General features: G+C 45.3%; 1 protein-coding gene across 1 annotated transcript in view; it reads left to right on the forward strand.

Moving 5' to 3' along the window:
- The window catches only part of MRPS28 (mitochondrial ribosomal protein S28), a 101804-nt gene extending 79731 nt beyond the window's left edge, over nt 1–22073 (forward strand). The window contains exon 3 of the mRNA XM_079795896.1: nt 21786–22073. Coding sequence (XP_079652022.1) covers nt 21786–21954 — 169 coding nt within the window. The 3' untranslated portion in view covers nt 21955–22073. The remainder of the gene's footprint in view (nt 1–21785) is intronic.
- The last annotated feature ends 6 nt before the right edge of the window (nt 22074–22079 follow it).

A 22079-nucleotide genomic window follows, 5' to 3' on the forward strand; every position in this document is an offset into this window, starting at 1 on the left:
CACCTGCTGAGAACTCTGCCTCCCCCAAGGAAATGGCCAGCGGCCGGCTTCTCCCCCAGGTTGCCTCCGTGGGTTGGGGGTGAGAGAGCCTCTCTTTCCGGTTGGTTTCTCCTTACCTCGTGTAGATGTTGAGTAGGTGTTTGTTGAAAATTCAATGATACTTACTTGGTAAGTCCGACAGCCAGAACAAGATTAAAGGAAGACTCAGTCACAGTCAAGCCTTGATCTTTCTCTAACTCTTCCTCTGTTCTATACCAACAAACTTGTCTCTGGCAATAAATGTATATATTTTCTTCTCTCATAAAATAAAAATTATACACCACAAGATATAAGCCCTTTTGCTTAGATGCCATAATACTAGCTCCAACTTGGGTCCCAGTTTTAGTTCTCAGCATATCTCAGGTGCCTGAAAGGATTTCCTCCTGGGTTCCCTCTGGACTTTTTGGGATTATTTTGATATATATCTTTAATTTCCTAACAAGTGTACAGAATAGATGTTACATAGAAGGGCAAAGCTAGAATTGAGGTTTTAAATACCAAATGTAAGATAAGCAAAGTTGTTTTCCAGTATGAATATCCTATCTAATAATAGACAAATATGCAAATTGACCATACCTCCAACACACCCACAAGCCAGAGCAGGTATGCAAATTAACCCAAGCCAAGGTGGCTACAGCCACAGAGAGCAAGGTTTCCTAGGTAACAGAGGAAGCCAAGCTTTCTGCTTGCCCTTGCCAGGCCTAAGCCTCCACTCAAGCTACAAAGTTTCAATTATTGAAGGTAAACAAATTCAAACAAATGGCGGCAGAATGGAGCTTGAGAGAGCAGGCCAGGGTTGCCGGCGGCAACAGGGGAAGCAAAGCTTTCCGCACACCCTGGCCGGGCTCACCCACTTAAGGCAACAAAGTTTCAATTATAACCCCAACAGAAATGGCTGCCGCCGCGGAGGGAGCCCCAGGCTTGGCTCTGCTCCAGGCTACAAAGTTTCGATTGTAGAAGGAAAATAAATTCCAGATACTAGGGCCTCCGCTTGGGTTGCCAGGGGGCGTGGCTGGCCTGCAAACCACCACAGGCCCCTCACTCAGGCTGCCCCATGCCCCAAGGGAATCCCCACCTGATCCGGGATGCCCTTCAGGGCAAACCAGCTGGCCCCCACCCCTGTACCAGGGACAACCCCCCGCCGTGCACGAAATTCGTGCACGGCGGGGGGTTGTCCCTCAGCCCAGCCTGTACCCTCTCCAATATGGGACTCCTGGAGGGATGTCCGACTGCCTGTTTAGGCCCGAGATCAGGCCTAAACGGGCAGTCGGACATCCCTCTCACAATCCAGGACTGCTGGCTCCCAACTGCTTGCCTGCCTGCCTTCCTGATTGCCCCTAACCGCTTCTGCCTGCCAGCCTGATCACCCCCTAACCACTCCGCTGCCAGCCTGGTTGATGCTTAACTGCTCCCCTGCCAGCCTGTTTGCCCCCAACTTCCCTCCTCTGCCAGCCTGGTCACCCCTAACTGCCCTCTCCTGCAGGGTTGATCACCTCCAACTGCCCTCCCTTGCAAGCCTGGGTCCCTCTCAACTGCCCTCCCTTGCAGGCCTGGTCCCTCACAACTGCCCTCCCTTGCAGGCCGGGTGCCTCCCAACTGCCCTCTCCTGCTGGCCATCTTGTAGTGGCCATCTTGTGCCCACATGGGGGCAGGATCTTTGACCACATGGGGGTAGCTATATTGTGTGTTGCAGTGATGATCAATCTGTATATTACTCTTTTATTAGATAGGATAGAGGCCTGGTGCACGGGTGGGGGCCAGCTGGTTTGCCCTGAAGGGGGTTACAGATAAGGGTGGAGGTTCCCTTGGGGTGTGGGGTGGCCTGAGCGAGGGGCCTGTGGTGGTTTGCAGGCCGGCCATGCCCCCTGGCAACCCAAGGGGAGGCCCTGGTATCTGGAATTTATTTTCCTTCTACAGTTGAAACTTTGTAGCCTTAAGCGGGTGAGCCTGGCCAGGGTGTGCAGAAAGCTTTGCTTCCCCTGTTGCTGCCGGCAACCCTGGCCTGCTCTCTCAAGCTCCATTCTGCTGCCATTTGTTTGAATTTGTTTACCTTCTGTAATTGAAACTTTGTAGCTTGAGTGGAGGCTTAGGCCTGCAACGGCTATGGAAAGCTTGGCTTCCTCTGTTACCTGGGAAACCTTGCTCTCTGTGGCTGTAGCCATCTTGGATTGGGGTTAATTTGCATACCCGCCCTGATTGACTGGTGGGCGTGGCTCGGCCAGTGGGCGTGGCTTGTGCGGTGGAGTGATGGTTAATTTGCATATTATCATTTTATTAGAGAGGATATATATATATATATATATATATATATTCATATTCTGATTAGCAACACTTTTTTTTTTCTAAAAACAGGCAACATGGTTGTTAGCTGATAGGATTGTCCTTTCCCAAATTCCTTAGCACACCTGATCTTTTAACTCTGAGAAAAGAGTATGACTGTTGTCATTGATACCATATGTAATTATCTGTATAGTCCACATCATTAAAAAGGGCACTTATTGTTGGACATGTTAAAATGTTTCATTTTCACATTTCATAAAATAAATGAATGCTTAAACAAAACAAAACTTTTCTGTTTGTTGGGGCACAAAATACCAATTAGCAGGGACTTGGTTTAAGAGAAAAGAAAATCATACATGTATATTAGAATTGTAGAAACAGATTAAAATCCTTATCTAGGATGATTGCAGTTAAGGAAACAGTTTGGTGTTGTGAGCAATATCCCTTGCTTGTTACCTCAGGGCCTGTAGGTTTCCAGCTGCAGGTTGCTGTGTGTTGTTCATTTTCACCCAGTTGATAGGTACACCCTCTATAGTGTGTTTAAAAGGATAAGCATTCGTTTTTCAAGGGGCTTTTGGTAGTAATTCAGGTAGCAGAAGTTATGATTATAGTAATTTTTGTTTCCCACTTACATCTTCTGATGTCTGGGATAACAAATGAGGACTTAAGGTTTGTGCCGTGTTTTAAGTTTTAACGAGTGGGAATCTGAGAGCCGCAGAGCGTTAGGAGCTGCTGTGCCTGCGGGCAGGTGCGGAGCGTGCGTGAGAAAGGGTCTGCACGGGCAGCCACAGGCCGAGCAGAGGGAAACACGGCGGGCCGGGCTCTGAAAAGTGAGACCAAACCAAACGCCAAGTGGTCGCATTTAAAGGTCAATTGTTAATGGAGTGTTTAAGGCTATAACAATATTTGATGTAGCCAATTAAAAGTCTCAAATGTTTGCATTTTGTATATAATATCAGTTTTACACATAATATCACTCCACACCATATCAGTTTTCAAACACTTAAATTGGATAAAAGTAGAATAAAATCATAGAACTACAAAAGTCCTTAGGTCTCTTCTAACACGGCTATTTAATGATGAGGAATGCCTAGACGTTCATTTAAAAAAACAAAGTACACACAAGATACACACAATCTCTCTCTCTCTCTCTCTCTCTCTCTCTCTCTCTCTCACACACACACACACACATGTCAATTGCTGGGCTTCACATATAGATCAACACTACAGTAAACATTTGTCAGAATTAGAAAAAACAAACGTGTTAATTAAGCCATTAGTAACATTTTCATTTTTTCTCTTCAAAAAAGAAAAGAAGAATTTATTTTTTTAAGTCTTAAAACTTTAAATAGGAATTATAAGGAAATCAGAAAAGGTTCTAAACTATTTTAACTTAATTGGATGAAAACATAGATGGTTAATAATTTCAAAAGAACTATTTTTACAACCTCTGAGAATTATGATTACAGCAAGACAGCTAAATTGACTAGCAAAGTCAGAATTCCTCACAATATTCTCTCTGGACACTGAGGTTCAGTCTGGGCCTTGGAATTGTCAGCTTAGTGTTATTTGATGTATTTGTATGAAAGAACTAGTCAGAGAGACTCTGCGTTTTCACCTACCAGTATGAGAGCCCCCCAGCGGCACTGACATGCTGCGGAGTGTCTGTGGAAGGAATGTCAAAAGCCTCTCCAAAGGAAAGTCTTTAGACCGTGTTTCTAATACAGAAATGCAAAACCGGATTTAATTGCCCTTTTCCTAAAGAGCTCAGACACGCAAGCTCATTTACACGGCACATGGTCTGAAAAGTGCCCGGGAAGACAGCAGCCCCGAAGGCCGGTGTGAATCCATTCAGGCTGCGTTCACAGCCATCGGCCGCAGCAAGCACGCGAAGTGAAAAGAGCGAACACACCAAGGCTCACTTCACTTTGATGTGCTCGCTGGAGACATCTATTTGCCTTTCAAGACAGCAGCATTCAGTGGTTTTAATATGAAATACAAGATTTCTGAAAAATAAATATCTGGGTTTTTTCCTAATTTAAAAAAAGATGTAAAAAAACAGAAAACATTGCATGAAGCTGTGGAGATTTTTTTCTGATAATTTTTAATTCTGTGGTATTTGCTACCACCGAAAGTAATCATTTTTCTAATGGGGAGCAATTAAAATAATGAGTTGGATGGCAGCAACATTGCTTACATTTTATTTCAAAGGGAAGACCTTTTAAGACTATATGAAGTGGTAAATTCTTACAACCCCAAAGGGATTAAGTTTACAGTTCTTGCAAGAAGTCGCAGGTAATTGAGAACTTAAGAAAAGGAAGAGGAAAGAGTCTGTGGATCCTCTCAGACCACTTGGTGGCCTTAAGCAAGGACTTGACATCCACGTAGCTTACTTTACGTCTGCAGCATGGGCAAGTGTCTTTCTGGAGAATTTCATTTAACCTCTGTAGCTAATAAGGCAGTATTGTTGCTGTGTGTCTAGTACGATATCACATGCAGATTTGAAGAAGAATACAAAAATCAACAGAAAGGAAAGACGTGTTTGTGGTAGGGGGTAGTAACGGTAAACGTGGATCTGGTTGTTTATTATTGCTGGTTCTAATTAGTAATTACTTATTATACAAACTATTTCAAAGTGCTATTTTTCCTGTAAAACTAGCCCTTCTGCCACAGTACACATTGATATGTTGTAGGAAAATATCTTACTATTTTTATTGTCACTTTGAAACTGTCTAGAGCTGCATAGTCACATGGCTATTTAAATCAAAACAAAATAAAATTAAATGTAATTTAAAAGTTTAATTCTTCAGTCAGACTAGCCCTATTTCAACTGCTCAATAATCATCACATTATATAGAGTGTTTCCATTATCACAGAAAGTTATGTTGGCTCGCAGTGTTTTGGTTTTATTGATAATTGTAATTAAGGTTCAGTGTATTCCATTGAAAGGTAGAAACATCAATCATTTGGCTCAGCTGATAAGAGTGTCGGCCTGTGGACTGAAGGGTATCGGGTTCAGTTATGGTCAAGGGCACGTACCTTGGTTGCAGGCTCCTCCCTGGCCCAGGCCCTGGTTGGTGCGCATGCAGGAGGCAAACAATTGATGTGTTTCTCTCACATTGATATTTCTCTCTGTCTTTCCCTCTCTCCCACTCTCTCTGAAAATCAATGGGAAAATATCCTTGGGTGAGGATTTAAAAAAAAAAATCATATGTTTTTAGATGATAGGTATAGAGGAGACTGGTCTCCTGTCAGTGCAAAGATTAAGCAAAGTTAAACTGTAAACAAGGGACATTTAGCACACATAGCAAAACACAAAAATGGAATGGAGGTGTTGCTTCTGGTGATGCAGTTTTCTGAACAGTGAGTAACACTTGCTGAGGTTCTGAACAAAGTCAGTCTTCCATCACTTTACACTGTAATCACATTCTTAGGAATTTAGTGTACACTTAAACTTTTATTAAAAACATACCACTGTTTATCTTCGGTAGACACAGTTTCAGGCTCAATGTCTAGTTCAGAGGTAGGGCAACATTGTACAGAAGAGTTCTGTGCATCACAGAATATCTTCATCCCACCCCCTGTAAATATCAGCCCGATAGCATGACCACCAAGACATACCTCCAAACATTTCCAGCACATCTGGTATAAATATTCAAGGTGGTGGACCCTTCAGATAATGTTCATAAGCTGGTTCCTTTGTTGTTTATATTTTCTTGATTTTTCTTTTTGTTCAATATTTTGAAATTGAAATATAATGCTGCTGTGGCCCAAGTTCTTCTTTTAACACCTGTCATTATTTATTCCTATTAAAGTTAAACTTAATTAATTGACCAGGAGTAATGAAAGAAAAATTTCTTCTTTAAATATGTTATGGCCTTATGTCTTATGTCCATTAGAAAATGTCTCAGACTGAGTAAGTAGAAGCTACACTTGACACTCTCCCAGGACCAAACTGGAAATAGAACTAAAATACAGAAAAAACACCCTGAAAAATCAAATGAAGACTAGCTGGAGAGAGCCCTGATAACCTGGGACAGAAAGTGGAGTCCACGGAGGCTGGTAGGAAGTACGAGGATGCAAAAGGGATGGCCAGGTTCCCACAGACAGCAGCTGAAGGTCTGGAGGGATATCTCAGCTGAGGAGGTTTCCCACTGAGATCTCTGGAGTCTAAACCCCAATCTGGGTTCACCAGCCTCGAGCACCAGAACTGAGAAAGGTGCCCACAGAACATCTGGCTGTGAAAAGCAGCAAGGTTGCTGTCTGCCAGGGAGAGAAGACTGGAAATGCAGTCACCCCTTTATAGGGCCAACACACAAATTTCACTTGCAGCCACTCACCTTGGGCTCCGGGAGAGGGAGGGCAGAGTGGACTGGAGCTCTGGGAGGAGAGTCCAGGGTTGGGGACTCTGGGGTTGGAGCTTGGAGAGTAGCCACCCCGGATTCCTGTGCTGAGTCATTCCCTCATGCTTCCGAGGACATCTTTTCCCTGGACCTTTGCTATCCAGGCAGTTTTTGCCTGGGGAGAGGCAATTGCCCCACGCTGTGGTCTATAACCTGAGGCCAATCAGGGCTGATAACAGTCAGACTGCAGGCAGAAGTGGGTCTCTGGAGGCTTTGAGTCTTTGCCTGATCTGATTCTGGGCCCTGGGCTAGGAAAAGCAGACCCTAGTGCACATCTTGGTGCTTTCTAAAGACACCCCGCTGAGGGAGCCACAAGCTGTGGATTGCTGATAACTCCAAGCAGGATACACAGGGCCAGTCAGAAACTGTCTAACATTGTCCTGCACTAAAAATTGGGTCGTAACAGATCTACCTAATACATAGAAACGAACTGAAACAGGCAGTCAAAATGGGGAGACAAAAAAATGACCCCCGAATGAAAGAACAAGAGAATGCTCCAGTAGAAGAGCTAAATGAAATTGAGCTAAGAAATTTATCAGATATAGAGTTCAGAATAATGATGGCAAAGATGCTCAACAGCATGAGAAAAGATATAGTAACTATGAAAAAAGATCTGTCAGAAATAAAAAATGACATATCACTAATAAAGAACACATTGGAAGGAATACACAGCAAATTAGAGGAAGTCAAGGATCAAATCAGTGAATTAGAAGACAAGGTAGAAAAAAATCATTCAGAGAACCAAAAAGAAAAAACAATTAAAAAACAGGAGGACAGCTTAAGGGAGCTATGGGACAACATGAAACGTAACAATATTCTCATAATAGGAGTACCAGAAAAAGAAGAATGTGAGCAAGGGGTAGAGAAGGTGTTCAAAGAAATAATGGCAGGAAACTTCCCTAACCTGGTGAAGGAAAAGATCACACAAGTCCAGGAGGCACAGAGAGTCCCAAGAAGAAGAATCCAAACAGGCCCACACCCAGGCACATCATAATTAAAATGCCAAAAATTAAAGACAAAGAGAGACTCTTAAAGGCAGCAAGAGAAAAGCAATTTGTTACCTACAAAGGAACTCCCAAATAAGGCTGTCTGCTGATTTTTTTTTTTATCAGAAACTCTATAGGCGAGAAGGGAATGGCATAAAGTATTCAAGATAATGAAAAGCAAGGATCTAAAACCAAGATTACTTCATGCATCAAGGCTATCATTCAAAATAGATGGTAGAATAAAGAGCTTCCCAGACAAAAAGAGTTCATCACCACCAAAACAGCACTGCAAGAAATTCTAAAGGGACTGCTATAATGAGAAGAAGAAATAGACAGAGAAACATAGGCATACAGAATTAAAATGGCAATAAATAAGTACCTATCAATAATACCCTTAAATGTAAATGGATTATATACTCCAAGCAAAAGACATAGGGTAACTAAATGGATTAAAAACATGCCCCAATTATATACTGTCTATAAGAGACCCACCTCAGAACAAAAGACTCACACAGGATGAGAGTGAAGGGATGGAAAAAATTTTCCATGCAAATGGAAACAAAAAAAGCTGGGGTAGCAATATTCATATCTGACAAAGTAGATTTCAAAATAAAGGCCATCACAAGAGACAACAAAAGTTACCACATAATAAAACCCTGGTAAAATATGCACCCAATATAGGAGCACCTAAATATATTAAAAAAAAATTCTTGAGGACTTTAAGGGAGAGAGTGACAGAAACACAGTCATAGTAGGGAACCTTAAGACCCTGCTGACTTCACTGAATAGATACTCTGGACAAAATTAATAACAAGGAAACAATAACTCTAAATGACATAGTGGATCAGAAATTTCTTGACATTTGTAGTACATTTCACCCCAAAGATGCAGAATATACACTCTTCTCAAGTGCACATGGGTCATTTAGAGTTATTGTTTCCTTGTTAATTTTTTTGTCCAGATTATCTATCTATCACAAAGATAGACCACATGTTAGGACAAAAAACAATTCTCTACAAGTTCAAGAAGATTGTAATCATATTGAGCATCTTCTCAGATCACAGTGGAATGAAATTAGAAATTAACTACAGTAAAAACACTCAAAAACATTGAAACACATGGAGGCTAAATAGCATGTTATTAAACAATGAATGGGTTACCAATGAGATCAAGAAAGAAAGAAAAAAATTTCCTGGAAATAAATGAAAAGAAAACTCAAAATCTCTGGGACACACCAAAAGCAGTCCTGAGAGGGAAGTTCATAGCATTACAGGCCTACCTCAAAACAAAACAAAACAAAACAAAAAAACAAGAAAAATTAGTAATAAACTATTTAAACCCTACAACTTAAAGAACTAGAAAGAGAATAATAAGAAAAGCCCAGTGTAAGTAGAAGGAAGGAAATACTAAAGAGTAGAAGATAAATAAATGACACAGAGACTAAAAAGAATATATATACAAAAAAAAAATCAATGAAACTAAGAGCTGGTTCTTTGAAAAGATAAACAAGATTGATGAACTGAAAGCCAGACTGATCAAGAAACAGAGAGGACCCGAATAAACAATCAGAACTGAAAGCAGAGAAGTAACCATTGACAACACAGAAATACAAAGGATTGTAAGAAAATTCTATGAACAATCTATGCCAACAAGCTGGACAATGTGGATGACATGGACAAATTTCTAGAAAAATCCTATCTCCAAAAACTGAATCAGGAAGAATCAGAAAACCTGAATAGGCCAATAACAACTGATGAAATAGAAAGCAGTAATCAAAAAACTCCCAGCAGGAGAAACCAAGATGGTGGCATAGGTAAACACCTAAACTGCTGCCTCGTACAACAATTTCAAAACTACAACTAAAAGCCAAAACAGACATCATCCAGAACCACAGGAAGGCTGGCTGAGTGGAAATTCTACAACTAGAAGGAAAGAGAGAAGCACACTGAGACTCACAGGAGCTGCAGAAGGCAGAGGTACGAAGGCGCGCGCATGCGAGGAGAGGGCTGGCAACTGAGTATGTGGCTGGCTTTCTCACTCGTGAGGGAGACAAAAGCTCCCGACTGCTCTGAACTCTGGTACCAGGCAAGGCTCTGGGTACCCAGACTCATACAGGGAGAAACTGGATTGTCAGGAGAGAAAAGCACACTGAGACTCAGAGGAACTGCGGAAGGCAGGGGTACTGATGCATTCGCGCATAGAGGGCTGGCAACTGAGTACGTGGCTGGCTTTCTCAATTGGGAGGGAGACAAAAGCTCCCGACTGCTCTGAACTCCAGTTCCGGGCGAGACTCTGGGGACCCAAACTCATTGGAGGAGAAACTGGACTGTCTGGCAGCGGGCAAAGCTCGAGGGCAGCTTTCTCTCAGAGGTGCTTGCAGCGATTACCAAGGGACACTGAGATCCGGGGGCCTCTTAGGGCAGGGCTGACAGGAAGCCATTGCTGTCTGCTCCGCCCTGAGACTCCGCCCCATCCAAGCTGAGCACAGAGGCTTTTGCAAGTCTTGTCTCATAAGGGTGTCTCCAGCACAGAAGTTCTCCCAGCGTAGACACAGGTGATCCTCACAGCCAATTGGCCTGGAGGTCAATTCCTCCCAGTGATACCAACAACAATAAAGGCTTAACTACAACAAGACTGTGCACACAGCCCACAAAGGGGTGCACCAAGAGTGTTCACCTCAGGTAGCTGGGGAGGCTGAGCCACTGGACCCTATAGGACAGCTAGCACACAAAGCCACTCTACCAACTCAGGGAAGCAGCCAAAATGCGGAGACAAAGAAACAGGTCACAAATGAAAGAAATGGAGGAAAGCAAATGACTGGATATAGAGTTCAAAACCACGGTTATAAGGTTTTTCAAGAATTTCCTAGAAAAGGCCGATAAATTTAGCGAGACCCTCAAGGATATGAAAAAGGACCAACTAGAAATTAAGCATACACTGACTGAAATAAATAATAATATACAGAGATCCAACAGCAGACTAGAGGATCGCAAGAATCAAGTCAAAGATTTGAAATACAAAGAAGCAAAAAACACCCAACTGGAAAAGCAAAAAGAAAAAATCCAAAAATATGAAGATAGTGTAAGGAGCCTCTGGGACAACTTCAAGCGTACCAACATCAGAATTATGGGGGTGCCAGAAGAAGAGAGAGAGCAAGATATTGAAAACATTTGAAGAAATAATGACAGAAAACTTCTCCCACCTGGTGAAAGAAATAGACTTACAAGTCCAGGAAGCACAGAGAACCCCAAACAAAAGGAATCCAAAGAGGACCAGACCAAGACACATCATAATTAAAATACCAAGAGCAAAAGACAAAGAGAGAATATTAAAAGCAGCAAGAGAAAAATAGTTACTTACAAGGGAGCACCCATACGATTGTCAGCTGATTTCTCAACAGAAACTATGCAGGCCAGATGGGAGTGGCAAGAAATATTCAAAGTGATGAATAGCAAGAGCCTACAACCAAGATTACTCTACCCAGCAAAGCTATCATTCAGAATTGAAGGGCAGATAAAGAGCTTCACAGATAAGAAAAAGCTAAAGGAGTTCATCACCACCAAACCAGTATTATATGAAATGCTGAAAGGTATTCTCTAAGAAGAGGAAGAAGAAGAAAAAGGTAAAGATAAAAATTATGAACAACAAATACATATCTATCAACAAGTGAATCTAAAAATCAAGTGAATAAGAAATCTGATGAACAGAATAAACTGGTGAATATAATAGAATCAGGGGCATAGGGAGTGGACTGACAATTCTCAGGGGGAAAAGGGTGTGGGGGTTGCAGGAAGAGACAAAAATCGTACACCTATGGATGAGGACAGTTGAGGGGGCGGTTAAGGCAGAGAGTGGGGTGGGAACCAGGTGGAGGGGAGCTATGGGGGGAAAAAAAAGAGGAACAATTGTTATAATCTGAACAATAAAGATTTATTTAAAAAAAAAAAAGCTCCCAGCAAACAAAAGCCCTGGTCCAGATGGCTTCACAGGGAAGTTTTACTAAACATTCAGAGAACTAACACCTATACTATACTCCTTAAACTATTCCAAAAAATTCAAGAGGAAGGAACACTTCCAAGCTCTTTTTATGAGGCCAGCATTATCCTAATTCTAAAACCAGATAAAGACACTACACAATAAGAGAATAACAGGCCAATATCCCTGTTGAACATAGATGCTAAAATCCTCAACAAAATATTAGCAAATCATTACCAGAAATACATTAAAAAAGATCATGATCAAGTGGGATTTATTCCAGGGATGCAAGGCTGGTACAATATTTGCAAATCAATAAATGTGATACATCACATAAACAAATTGAAAGACAAAAATCACATTCAACAAAATCCAACATCCTTTTCTGATAAAAACTCTCAGCAAAATGGAAATAGAGCGATCATATCTCAACATAATAAAGACCCTATAGACAACCCTACAGCGAACATCATACTCAATGGGCAAAAATTAAAACCATTTTCTCCAAGAACAGGAACCAGACAGGGATGTCCGCCTTCACCACTGGCGGGGCGATTGGGGGTCCCCCGCTGACACCTGCCTTGGCTGGCCTGGGGTCTGCGGGCTGGGGGCAGCTCCTGCTTTGAGCATCTGCCCCCTGGTGGTCAACACTAGAGGCCCAGTGTATGAATTCATGCACAGGTGGGGTCCCGCAGCCTGGTCAGCAATCGGGGCCAATCGGGGGGGCTGGCCGGCCAGGGGGGGAGTGGCCGCAGGAAGCTGGCTGGCTGCCAAGGGGAGGGACCATGGAAGGTTGGCCGGCCGGGTGGAGGGACTGCTGAAGGTTGGCCGGCCAGCCACAGGAGGTTGGCTAGCTGCAGGAGGTTGGCTGTGGGAGTGCACTTACCACCAGGGGGCAGCTCCTGCATTGAGCATCTGCCCTCTGGTGGTCAGTGCGTGTCATAGCAACCAGTCCTTCAGTTGCTTAGATTTTTATATATATATAAAAATATATATATACACATACATACACACACATACATACATACATACACACACACACACACACATATACATACTAGAGGCCTGGTGCACAAAAATCGTGCACGGGTAGGGTCCCTAGGCCTGACTGGCGATCAGGGCCAATCTGAGGGGCGACCGGTGGGGCGATAGGGGGCCCCCCTGCTGGCACCCACCTTGGCCAGCCTGGCACCGCCCGCTTGCTGGCCCCACCCCCCCACTGCTGCTACCAGTCATCTCCCTCTGCAGGGCGACTGGCGGGGCGATAGGGGGCCCCCCGCTGACACCTGCCTTGGCTGGCCTGGGGCCTGCGGGCTGGGGGTGGCTCCTGTGTTGAGCATCTTACCCCTGGTGGTCAGCACGCATCATAGCGACTAGTTGTTCCATTTGGTCGATTTGCATATTAGGCTTTTATTATATAGAACTAGAGGCCCGGTGCACGAAATTCGTGCACGGGGAGGGGGTGTCCCTCAGCCCAGCCTGCACCCTCTCCAATATGGGATCCCTCGAGGGATTTCAGGCGACCGGGCTGATCAAGGGAAGGCACCAGCCCCATTACCCCGCTGCTGCAGCCACTGCCAGCCACCGCAACCACCAAGGTGTTTTCATCAACATGGACTCTAGTCCCTTCACTGTGAAAAAATGACAACTTTCTTTAGGCATTTTCAAGATGTATCTTTCATAGGATATGACATTTCTTTTTTTTTTTTATCCTCACCTGAGGATATGTTTCCATTGATTTTTAGAGAGTGTGAAAGAGAGAGGGAGAGACAGAGAGAAACATCAATGTGAGAGGGACACTTTGATTGGTTGCCTCCTGCATGAGCCCTGACCATGGGCGCCAGGCTCGGGGGCATGAAGGGACTCCTGGGCCGCACGCAGTGGTGGCCGCCGGGGTCTCCACACACCCGAGGCCGGCAGCCATCCCCCGTCGAGGGCGCTGGACAGGGGGCGTGGATGCGAACTGCCACTTGGTGCCGGAGCTCCGGCAAGCCGCTGGGGGCAGGAAGGGAACATCCCAGTTGCCCAACACCCCCGAGGCCAGCAGCCAGCCCCACCATGGGCGCCAGACTGGATGGCATGCAGGGACCCCTGGGCAACACCCCATAGTCCAGCAGCCAGCCCCCTGAGTCCACCAAACCGCCGCTTGGTGCTGGAGCATTCCCAAGTGGCTGCACCCATAGGCTCCAAGTGTCCAGGGGGCATTCTGGGACCCCTGCCGCTCAGGACCTAAGCGCAGGCCTACAGGCTAGGAGCGGCCTGGGTCCAGAGGATGTTTCTGGGACCCAGGCCGCTCAGTGCCTGCATATGCAAATTAACCACAATCTCTGTTTGGGTTAATTTGCATATTCACTCTGATTGGCTGTGGGCGTAGCGAAGGTACGGTCAATTTTTATGTTTCTCTTTTATTAGTGTAGATAGTACTGGAATCCTAGCCATAGCAATCAGACAAGAAGAAAACAAAAGGCATCCATATTGGAAGGGAGGAAGTGAAACTCTCACAGATGACATATTTTACATGGAATACCGTAAAGCACCAAAAAACTACTGGACTTAATAAATGAATTTAGCAATGTAGCAGGATCAACACTCAGAAATTGATGGCTTTTTAATGTGTCAATAATGAATTCTCAGAAAGAGAAACTAAACAAACAATCCCATTTACCATTGCAACAAAATAACTAAGATACTTAGGAATAAACTTAACCAAGGAGTTAAAAGACTTCGGAAACTGTAGGACATTGAAAAAGGAGATAGAGGAAGATATAAACAAGTGGAAGAATATACCATGTTCATGGATTGGTAGAATTAACGTAATTAAAATGTCCATACTACCCAAGGCAATCTACAGATTCAATGCAATCCCTATTGAAATAACAACAGCATATTTCATAGATCTAGTTCAAATACTCCAAAAATTTATATGGAACCAAAAAAGACCCTAAATAGCCACAGCAGTCTTGAAAAAAAAGAACAAAGTTGGAGGAATCATAATACCAGATATCAAGTTATAGTACAAAGCCACTGGCACAAGAACAGGCAGTTAGATCAATGGAACCAGAACAGAGACCCCAGAAATTGACCTAAGCCATTACGCTCAATTAATATTGGACAAAGGAGGCAAGAACATACAATGGAATCAGGACAGTCTCTTCAATAAATGGTGTTGGAAAAAATAGACAGATACATGCAAAAAAAATAAAACTAGACCACCAACTTACACCATACATAAGAATAAACTCAAAATGGATAAAAGACTAAAATGTAAGTCGTGAAACTATAAAAATCCTAGGAGAAACCACAGGCATCAAAATCTCAGACATCTCTCATAGCAGTATGTTTATGGATACATCTCCTAGGGCAAAGGAAACTAAGGAGAAAATAAACAAATGGACTACATCAAAATAAAAAGCTGCACAGAAACCATTAACAAAATGAAAAGGAAGCCCACTGTATGGGAGAACATATTTGGCAATGATGCATCTGATAAAGGGTTAATGTCCAAAATATATAAAGAACTCATACAACTTAATAAAAGGAAGACAATCCAAAGAACCTAAATAGACACTTGTCCAGGGAATGCAGACTGGTGCAGCCACTGTGGAAAACAATATGGAGTTTCCTCAAAAAATTAAAAATGGAACTGCCATTTGACCCAGTGATCCCACGTCTAGGAATATATCCCAAGAAACCCGAAATACCAATTAGAAAGGGTGTATGTTCATAGCAGCACAATTTACAGTAGCCAAGATCTGGGAACAGCCCACATGCTGGGAATGAAACGACAGAATAGTGATCACAAGGCCATGATGCTGTGCAGATGAAATGGGGGCCCTTTTCTTTTACCTCAAGAAGCTAAACCAGACTTAAAATCTAGAGTGGAACCTTTTTTAAAAAATAAAATTTATTGGGGTGACATTGGTTAATAAGATTATATAGGTTTCAGGTGTACATTTCTATGCTACATCATCTGTATCATGCATTATGTGCCCACGACCCACTATCAAATAATCTCCTGTCACATATATTTGACCCCCTTTTCCCTTTATCAAGCCCCTCACCCCTTCCCTCTGATAACCACCGTACTGTTGTCTGTGCCTATGAGTTTCAGTTTTATATCCCACATCCGAGTGAAATCACATGGTTCTTAGCTTTTTCTGACTGACTGACTTGGCTTAGCCTACTGTTCTGAAGGTCAGTAGATAACCTTTAGATAATCCTTTGAAATTATAGCAAAATTATGTTTATGGGTATTTATCCATTTTCTTTGAAGAGTCCATTGATGTAATCAAAGGAATAAGGAAACTAGTTAAATATAAGAATGATAAGGCTTTATAGAAAGAAGATTTCGAGATGGATCCAGGCTATGAAATCAAGAGGGTGTAGTTGATTAGGGTAGAAGTTTACTACTGAAATGGTCAATTTAAAAAGAAGCTATAAAAATGCTTCTTGGGAGAACAAATAATGAACCTATAGAAATTATCTTCCCCTTTCAAGAAAAGGTGCTAAAAATAAAGTAGGTTCTTAAGAGGCTTAACACTATCAAGAATTAGAGAATCGAGAGTGATGGGAGATAGGTACGGGTAGACAGCTCTGCAGTCTTCCTTGAGCCACCGTCAAGAGAGTAGTAGGTGACCTGTGACCCTTTCGCAACTGACAATTTATGCTACTTTCTTGCAGTGAATGCTGGGAAATGTGGACCATTAGATGTGCAGTTCTCTGAACTTTACTTGCTTTTGTCCAGTGCTATTTTGCCTCACATCCTCAAAGGAAATTCAGCATTCATTTCAAAAGAAATTGCTTTTGTTTTTGTGGAACATTTAAGTGATCGTATATTAGGGGCCCAGTGCACAAATTCGACACCTTGAAAGGAACCGTGGGCTGGAAGGCTGCGGTAGGCACAGGGGCGGGTCTCGGCCCATCCTCCACGCCCCCACCCGGCCCCTCTCCCCACGGCCCCCGTCCCCTGCATCCCTGCTCCCGGCCACCGCCGCTCCCACACACTGACGGTGCTGGCCCCGCTCGCACCTGCTAATTGGGGCCGGCGCCAGCAGCAGGTGCAAGCTGCGACTGCTGCCCGGATCACCCCTCAGGAGTAGGGGGAGGGGGAGAAGCCCTCAGGGGCAGTCGGGGCTGGCAGCCGCCACTCACACCCGCTGATGGCACCGAGTGATCGGGACCGGTGCTGGGCACTGGCAGCGGGTGCGAGTGGCGGCTCTGGCGCTGGCAGGGGTGCGAGCGGTGGCTCCAGTGCCAGCAGCGGGTGTGAGCGGGCCGGCGCCAGCAGCAGGTGCAAGTGCCGGGCAGGACTGTGTCGCGTGGGAGCAAAGAATTTTCAGTAACCACCAGAGACTCTCCCCGATGACAGCGACCGGCGCCCTGCCTTGGTCTGGCATCCTGCCACGGCCAAAGCCCGCCGTGTTCCGCACACGCCCCCGGTGGTCAGTGCACGTCATAGAGACTGGTTGTTCGGTTGTTCTGCCATTCGGTCTATTTGCGTATTAGCCTTTTGTTATACAGGATTTTAACGGAGGAATGCTTATACCATTAAATTAGTAGGGTTTAAATCCAAGCAGATACTGGAAGGAAACCCGTCTCTATATTTCTCTCCGGCAGGATTCTTTACTGGTTTAACTACAACTTGGAATTCTAGCTGGGAGTGCCCCGTTTTCTCCCTCACTCCGCCCCGGTGGCCGGGCCACTGCGCTTGTTTCCATGGTGGGGGCGGTGATGATGGTGATGACGAGGATGGTGCTGGTGGTGCTGGTGATGAAAGCTAACATTTGTCGAGCATTTATCAGGGTTTCGCATGTAGTCACTCATTTCATGCCCACAGGAGCCCAGGAGGTAGGCATAATTAGTATCCCGTGTTACAGATGGGAAACGGAGCAGGGACAGAGGAACTAGCCCAGAGTCACGTGTCGATGAGTGGAAGGCTGGGACGTGCCTCGTCCTCTGGCTCCAGAGCCCGTTTTTAAGCTCTGCACGGCCTCTCTGGCTTTTCATACTCAGGCCACCATCTTTGAGTAAAGTGACTGTACAGACTGCACAAGCAATCTGGGAAAAGAGTTTCCTGGCAGATTCACGTTAATATCGTCTGGAACAGTGGAAGCCCAGCTGGGGAGACTGTAGTATCGGGGTTCAGACTGCAGTCCTGGAAGCTCACCTCGGAGTACAATGGCAGAGCCTGGCCAGTGGTTAGAGCGTCGTCCCGATACGCAAGGTGCGGGTTCCATCCCAGGTCAGGGCACGTACAAGAGCAACCAATGAAAGCATAAATCAGTGGAACAGCAGATGGATGTTTCCCTCCTCTCCCTCTCCCCCTTCCTCGTTCTCTAAAAATCAATCAGTAAAAAATTTTTGAATTACATGGGCAGAAATGGAGTTCTCAGAAATACATTACTTCTTTCTTTTCCTTTGTAAAGAGTTTCAGAGTGAAAGACGGATCAATTCCTCATCGTTGTCTGGCAGCCGTTCCTCTGAGGAAGAACCATTTCCCAGAGCGACGGGCTGTCCGGTCTTTCAGGACGGGACTCCGGGTGCACTTCTCCAGTTCGTGAGGTCATTGCCTGACGGTTTTTGTCTGAATGACTGGCCCTGTGAGACTCTGTCATCACTTCTGTTCACCGTGAAGGTGGTTAATGGGCCGCAGAGTTCTGTCCGCGGTCCTTGTCTTGCTGGCCCTTTGGGTGGGGGGGGGGGGGAGCGCTTTCTGCCCTCCTGCAGGGCTGTCACGGTGAAGGTCCTTCTCGGGGCTCCGGGTGACAGAGCAGACAGCATCGGAATCACGGGAGTGGGGGGGGGGGGTGTTGGGATTCCCAGGTCCCATCCCTGCTCACCAGATCATTCTCGGGTTGCTTCCCTCCATTTGCATTTTAAGCCGCACCCAGGTGCCTCCGATGTCATGGGGAGTGTGGCTCCAGGAAGTGAGCATGCTTCGCCTCCTGTGGGGACAGCCGTGACCAGCCGAATCCCTGCCCCAGGGAGAGGGAAGATAGCGCTTACAGAGGGATAACTGTGACACAGAGTAAAAACCTGGCACCATAGCAGGTTTTTAGAACCAGCTACAGTAACCGCCCCCCACCCCCACCCCCACCCCCGTATTTGCCGTTTTGCTTTCCACTGTTTCGGTTACTCACACTCAACCTCGGTCCAAAAACATTAAACTGAAAATTGCAGAAATAAACAATTCCTAGGTTTTCAGGCGCTCGCCGTTCTGAATAACATCCTGAAATCTCCTGCCGCCCCTCCATCCTGCCCGGCACATGGCTCCTCCCTGTGCCCAGCGCCTCCGCACTGTGACGCTCCCGCCAGCTGGTAGGCAGTGGTCAGGTCCCGTCCAGGGATCGCAGTCCTGGTGTCGGGAAGCCCTAATTGACGTCCTATGGCCCGGCGCTACTCACGTAACCTGCATCACGGTGTGTTGCTGCAGTTGTACCTCATTGCTAGTTATCGTTCATGTCCTGCTGTGCCGATGTGTAAACTCGGCAGCATCACAGGTCGGGGCGTGGGGAGAAGCACGTATCAGGCTCAGGCTCTCCGTGGTGTCAGGTGCCACCGGGGTCTTGGAGCCTGCCCCTGCGGAAAAGGGGGCCTGCTGTACTCCCGACAGCACAAGTCCGAGGGTCTTGTAGACTTCTTGTTTTGTTTCCTGTCCATTTGGGGGACCGTCCTTCGTCCAGCACACACGCAGCCTGCAGTTGGCTTTTCATCTTTACCGGCTCACGGAACAGGTCGCAGACTTCCATAACTTTTAGAGATGAAGGCAAAGCTATCGTATTGTTATCGCTGCTGCATCTAAACACGGGGGCAGTTTTGTCTCCTGTAATTACCAAGCACACGGGCCCTCGTGGTGTGGCCGTTGTATTTCTGAGCTGGGATTGCAGCGTTTGTATGACAGACCCATCTGCGCGGAGGGCTTCCTGTGCTCAGTTCTTCCCGGTGACCGTGACACATTCATCTCTGCTCAACAAAGTCACCGCGCTCTCCCCTGGCTGGTTATAACCCACCTGTGAGCAGTGCCCCTGAAAACAAGGGAAAAGAAATGGACCCGTTACGAGCAATGGAAGGAGAAGAGAACTAGCACTTACCAGTCTCTGCCAGGCAGGGGTCAGAGAGGCTGAGTGAGGAAGACACCGTCCACCCAGCTGCCGGGAGCCAGGAAACTAGACCTTCCAGACCCTCGCCAGCTGCTGGCTCTTACCGGCGAGCGTCTAGTTAATTTATTGGCAGACAGCTGAGTCCCTGCCGCTTGGGCATGCGCGGACACAGGTAAGTACAGCCAGGTGGTGGGCGCAGTCTAACGGGAGACCAGAGGCGCACGGGCCCCGGTACAGGGAGTGCGGGCCTCCACTGCGGTCAGGCCGAGGGCTGCGCGTTCCGTGTGCTGTCCCGTTCAGTCTCCCACCGGCCTGCAGAGCCCGCGTCTCTGGTAGCCGAAGGAAGCTGTGGTTTAGAGGAAGCAGCGGACGAGGTTCCCGGCCAGGACGCTGCGGGGCTCGGGTTTGCGTCCAAGGCCAGGACTGCACAACCTCTGTCTTCCTGGCCATCCAGGGCCGACCCTTCATCTGGCAAGGCGCGCCGCGGTGCCGCGGCTCTCGGGAGGGCATCTGAGGCCATCGGCCTGGTGTTTAAGAACCGGCAGGACGCAGAGAGACGGGCGTTCCAGCAGTGCCAGCGACAGAGGCCAAGGGGCAGAGGAAGACGATGCGTGCGCTCGGCTGTTTCCACGTCAGCATTCCAGGGAGAGCCCGGGAGGGCTTGTCAAACCTCAGCTTTAGCCAAGCACTGTGGGACTTGAGGGGCTAAGGTGCAGAGATATCTGTGTCCAGAAATGAATAAAACTTGCTAACTCGCTGGATGTTGCAGGGGAGGAGGGAAGGCAGGTTCACATGAATGAACGCTGGGTAACCGAAGCCCTGTGCTCTGAAGGCGAAGGAAAGCATCCCTTGAGCACAGTGCTGTGGGAAGTAGTGTCGGCTCAGCCTTGCTGGAACTCACTCGGTTCCCCAGGGGTCACTTCCTGTGGAGTATCCTCTGTGATTGTAATTTCCCAAGAACACAAAGCGATGTCTCCGTTTCCTCTTCCATTTTTAAAAATAAAGACAGAAAATGTCATCTCTGTTGTCAGGCACACACGCATACACGCACACGCACACATGCACACACATGTATATCCTATGGAGGGACTGGGAAATGCGACCAACTTTACTGTTCTCCAACTTTACAAAAGGACATAACTTCTAGAATCAGAAAAATAACAAGTCAGATAGCCTAAATGTTTATTTCATGGGCCATTCATAAATTCCTTCAGAATACCTAGCCAGACATTGTGTTTATGATATTGTCTGCCAAAATCGCTTTCCAGTGGCTTTTGGGGAGAACTTTGTTTCTTCATTTTCTGCATATGTTGAATTATTTTAATTTTAAAATTAACTTAAAGTATTTGAATTAGATATTTTGATTTTAAAGATTTGTGTTTTTTAATCAGTATGGATATTTTCTCTCTCCCATACCTTTCTGTAATGCTGATGTTTAAACTCTTAAAGTCATTGATCAAGGAAGAAAGGTAAATGAGTGTCGGTTTTTATTTGGTGTTGTATTACTTGGCTATGTTATTGATCAAATTGAGTCATCATGCATGTTATCACCAGATTACTCTTTAATTACAATCAGTCTCCATTATTAAGTACTTTGCACTTAGATTCTGTTTTCAATTTTGCTTTTATAAAATTTCCTTTAAAAGAAGATTTCAATTTTAGAAGAAAAATGTATCTGATAACCTTTTTTGTCACCTTGATGCTCTTCAACTTTATAAATGAATGATATATTAAAAGAAATGTCAACTTCAAGAACCAACTTGTTTGAATTTCAGTTTGGAAAATATTTTTATTTTGGTTATAAGAATCTTTAAAGGCAACTTTAAGATGAAAATTCTGACATAACTAAATTACTTTTATGTCAAAAATTATTTATCAGATACTGGTGTTAATTTCTTTATCTTGAGCCAACACAAATCAGAATTAGAATTTGTATTATACTTTAAACTAGTTGTTCATTTTATGCAGAATTATGGATTTTTTTATTTTTTTTTTCTGTTTAGGAAATACCAGATCGGAGCCAGAGTCCGGCTGCGGCTGCTGGATCTTGAACTGACGTCCAGGTTCCTGGGAGCGACCTCAGACACGACCTTGCTGGAGGCGGATGCCGTGCTCCTGGGGCTCCAGGAGAACAGAGACTCCAGAGCACGCGAGGAGCCTCGTGAGCAGTGAGTGGACTTGCTTAGTGCCCTCCCTCCTTCGTGGTACAGCCCAGACGGTCACCAGCAACGCAGTTAGAAACTGTGACTAAATGATTGAAAGAAGACACTGAAAGCTGTAATTGTAGCTCTTGTTTG

Source organism: Cnephaeus nilssonii (genome assembly GCF_951640355.1).
Source record: "Cnephaeus nilssonii genome assembly, chromosome: 18".
In the NCBI taxonomy this organism is placed as follows: domain Eukaryota; kingdom Metazoa; phylum Chordata; class Mammalia; order Chiroptera; family Vespertilionidae; genus Cnephaeus; species Cnephaeus nilssonii.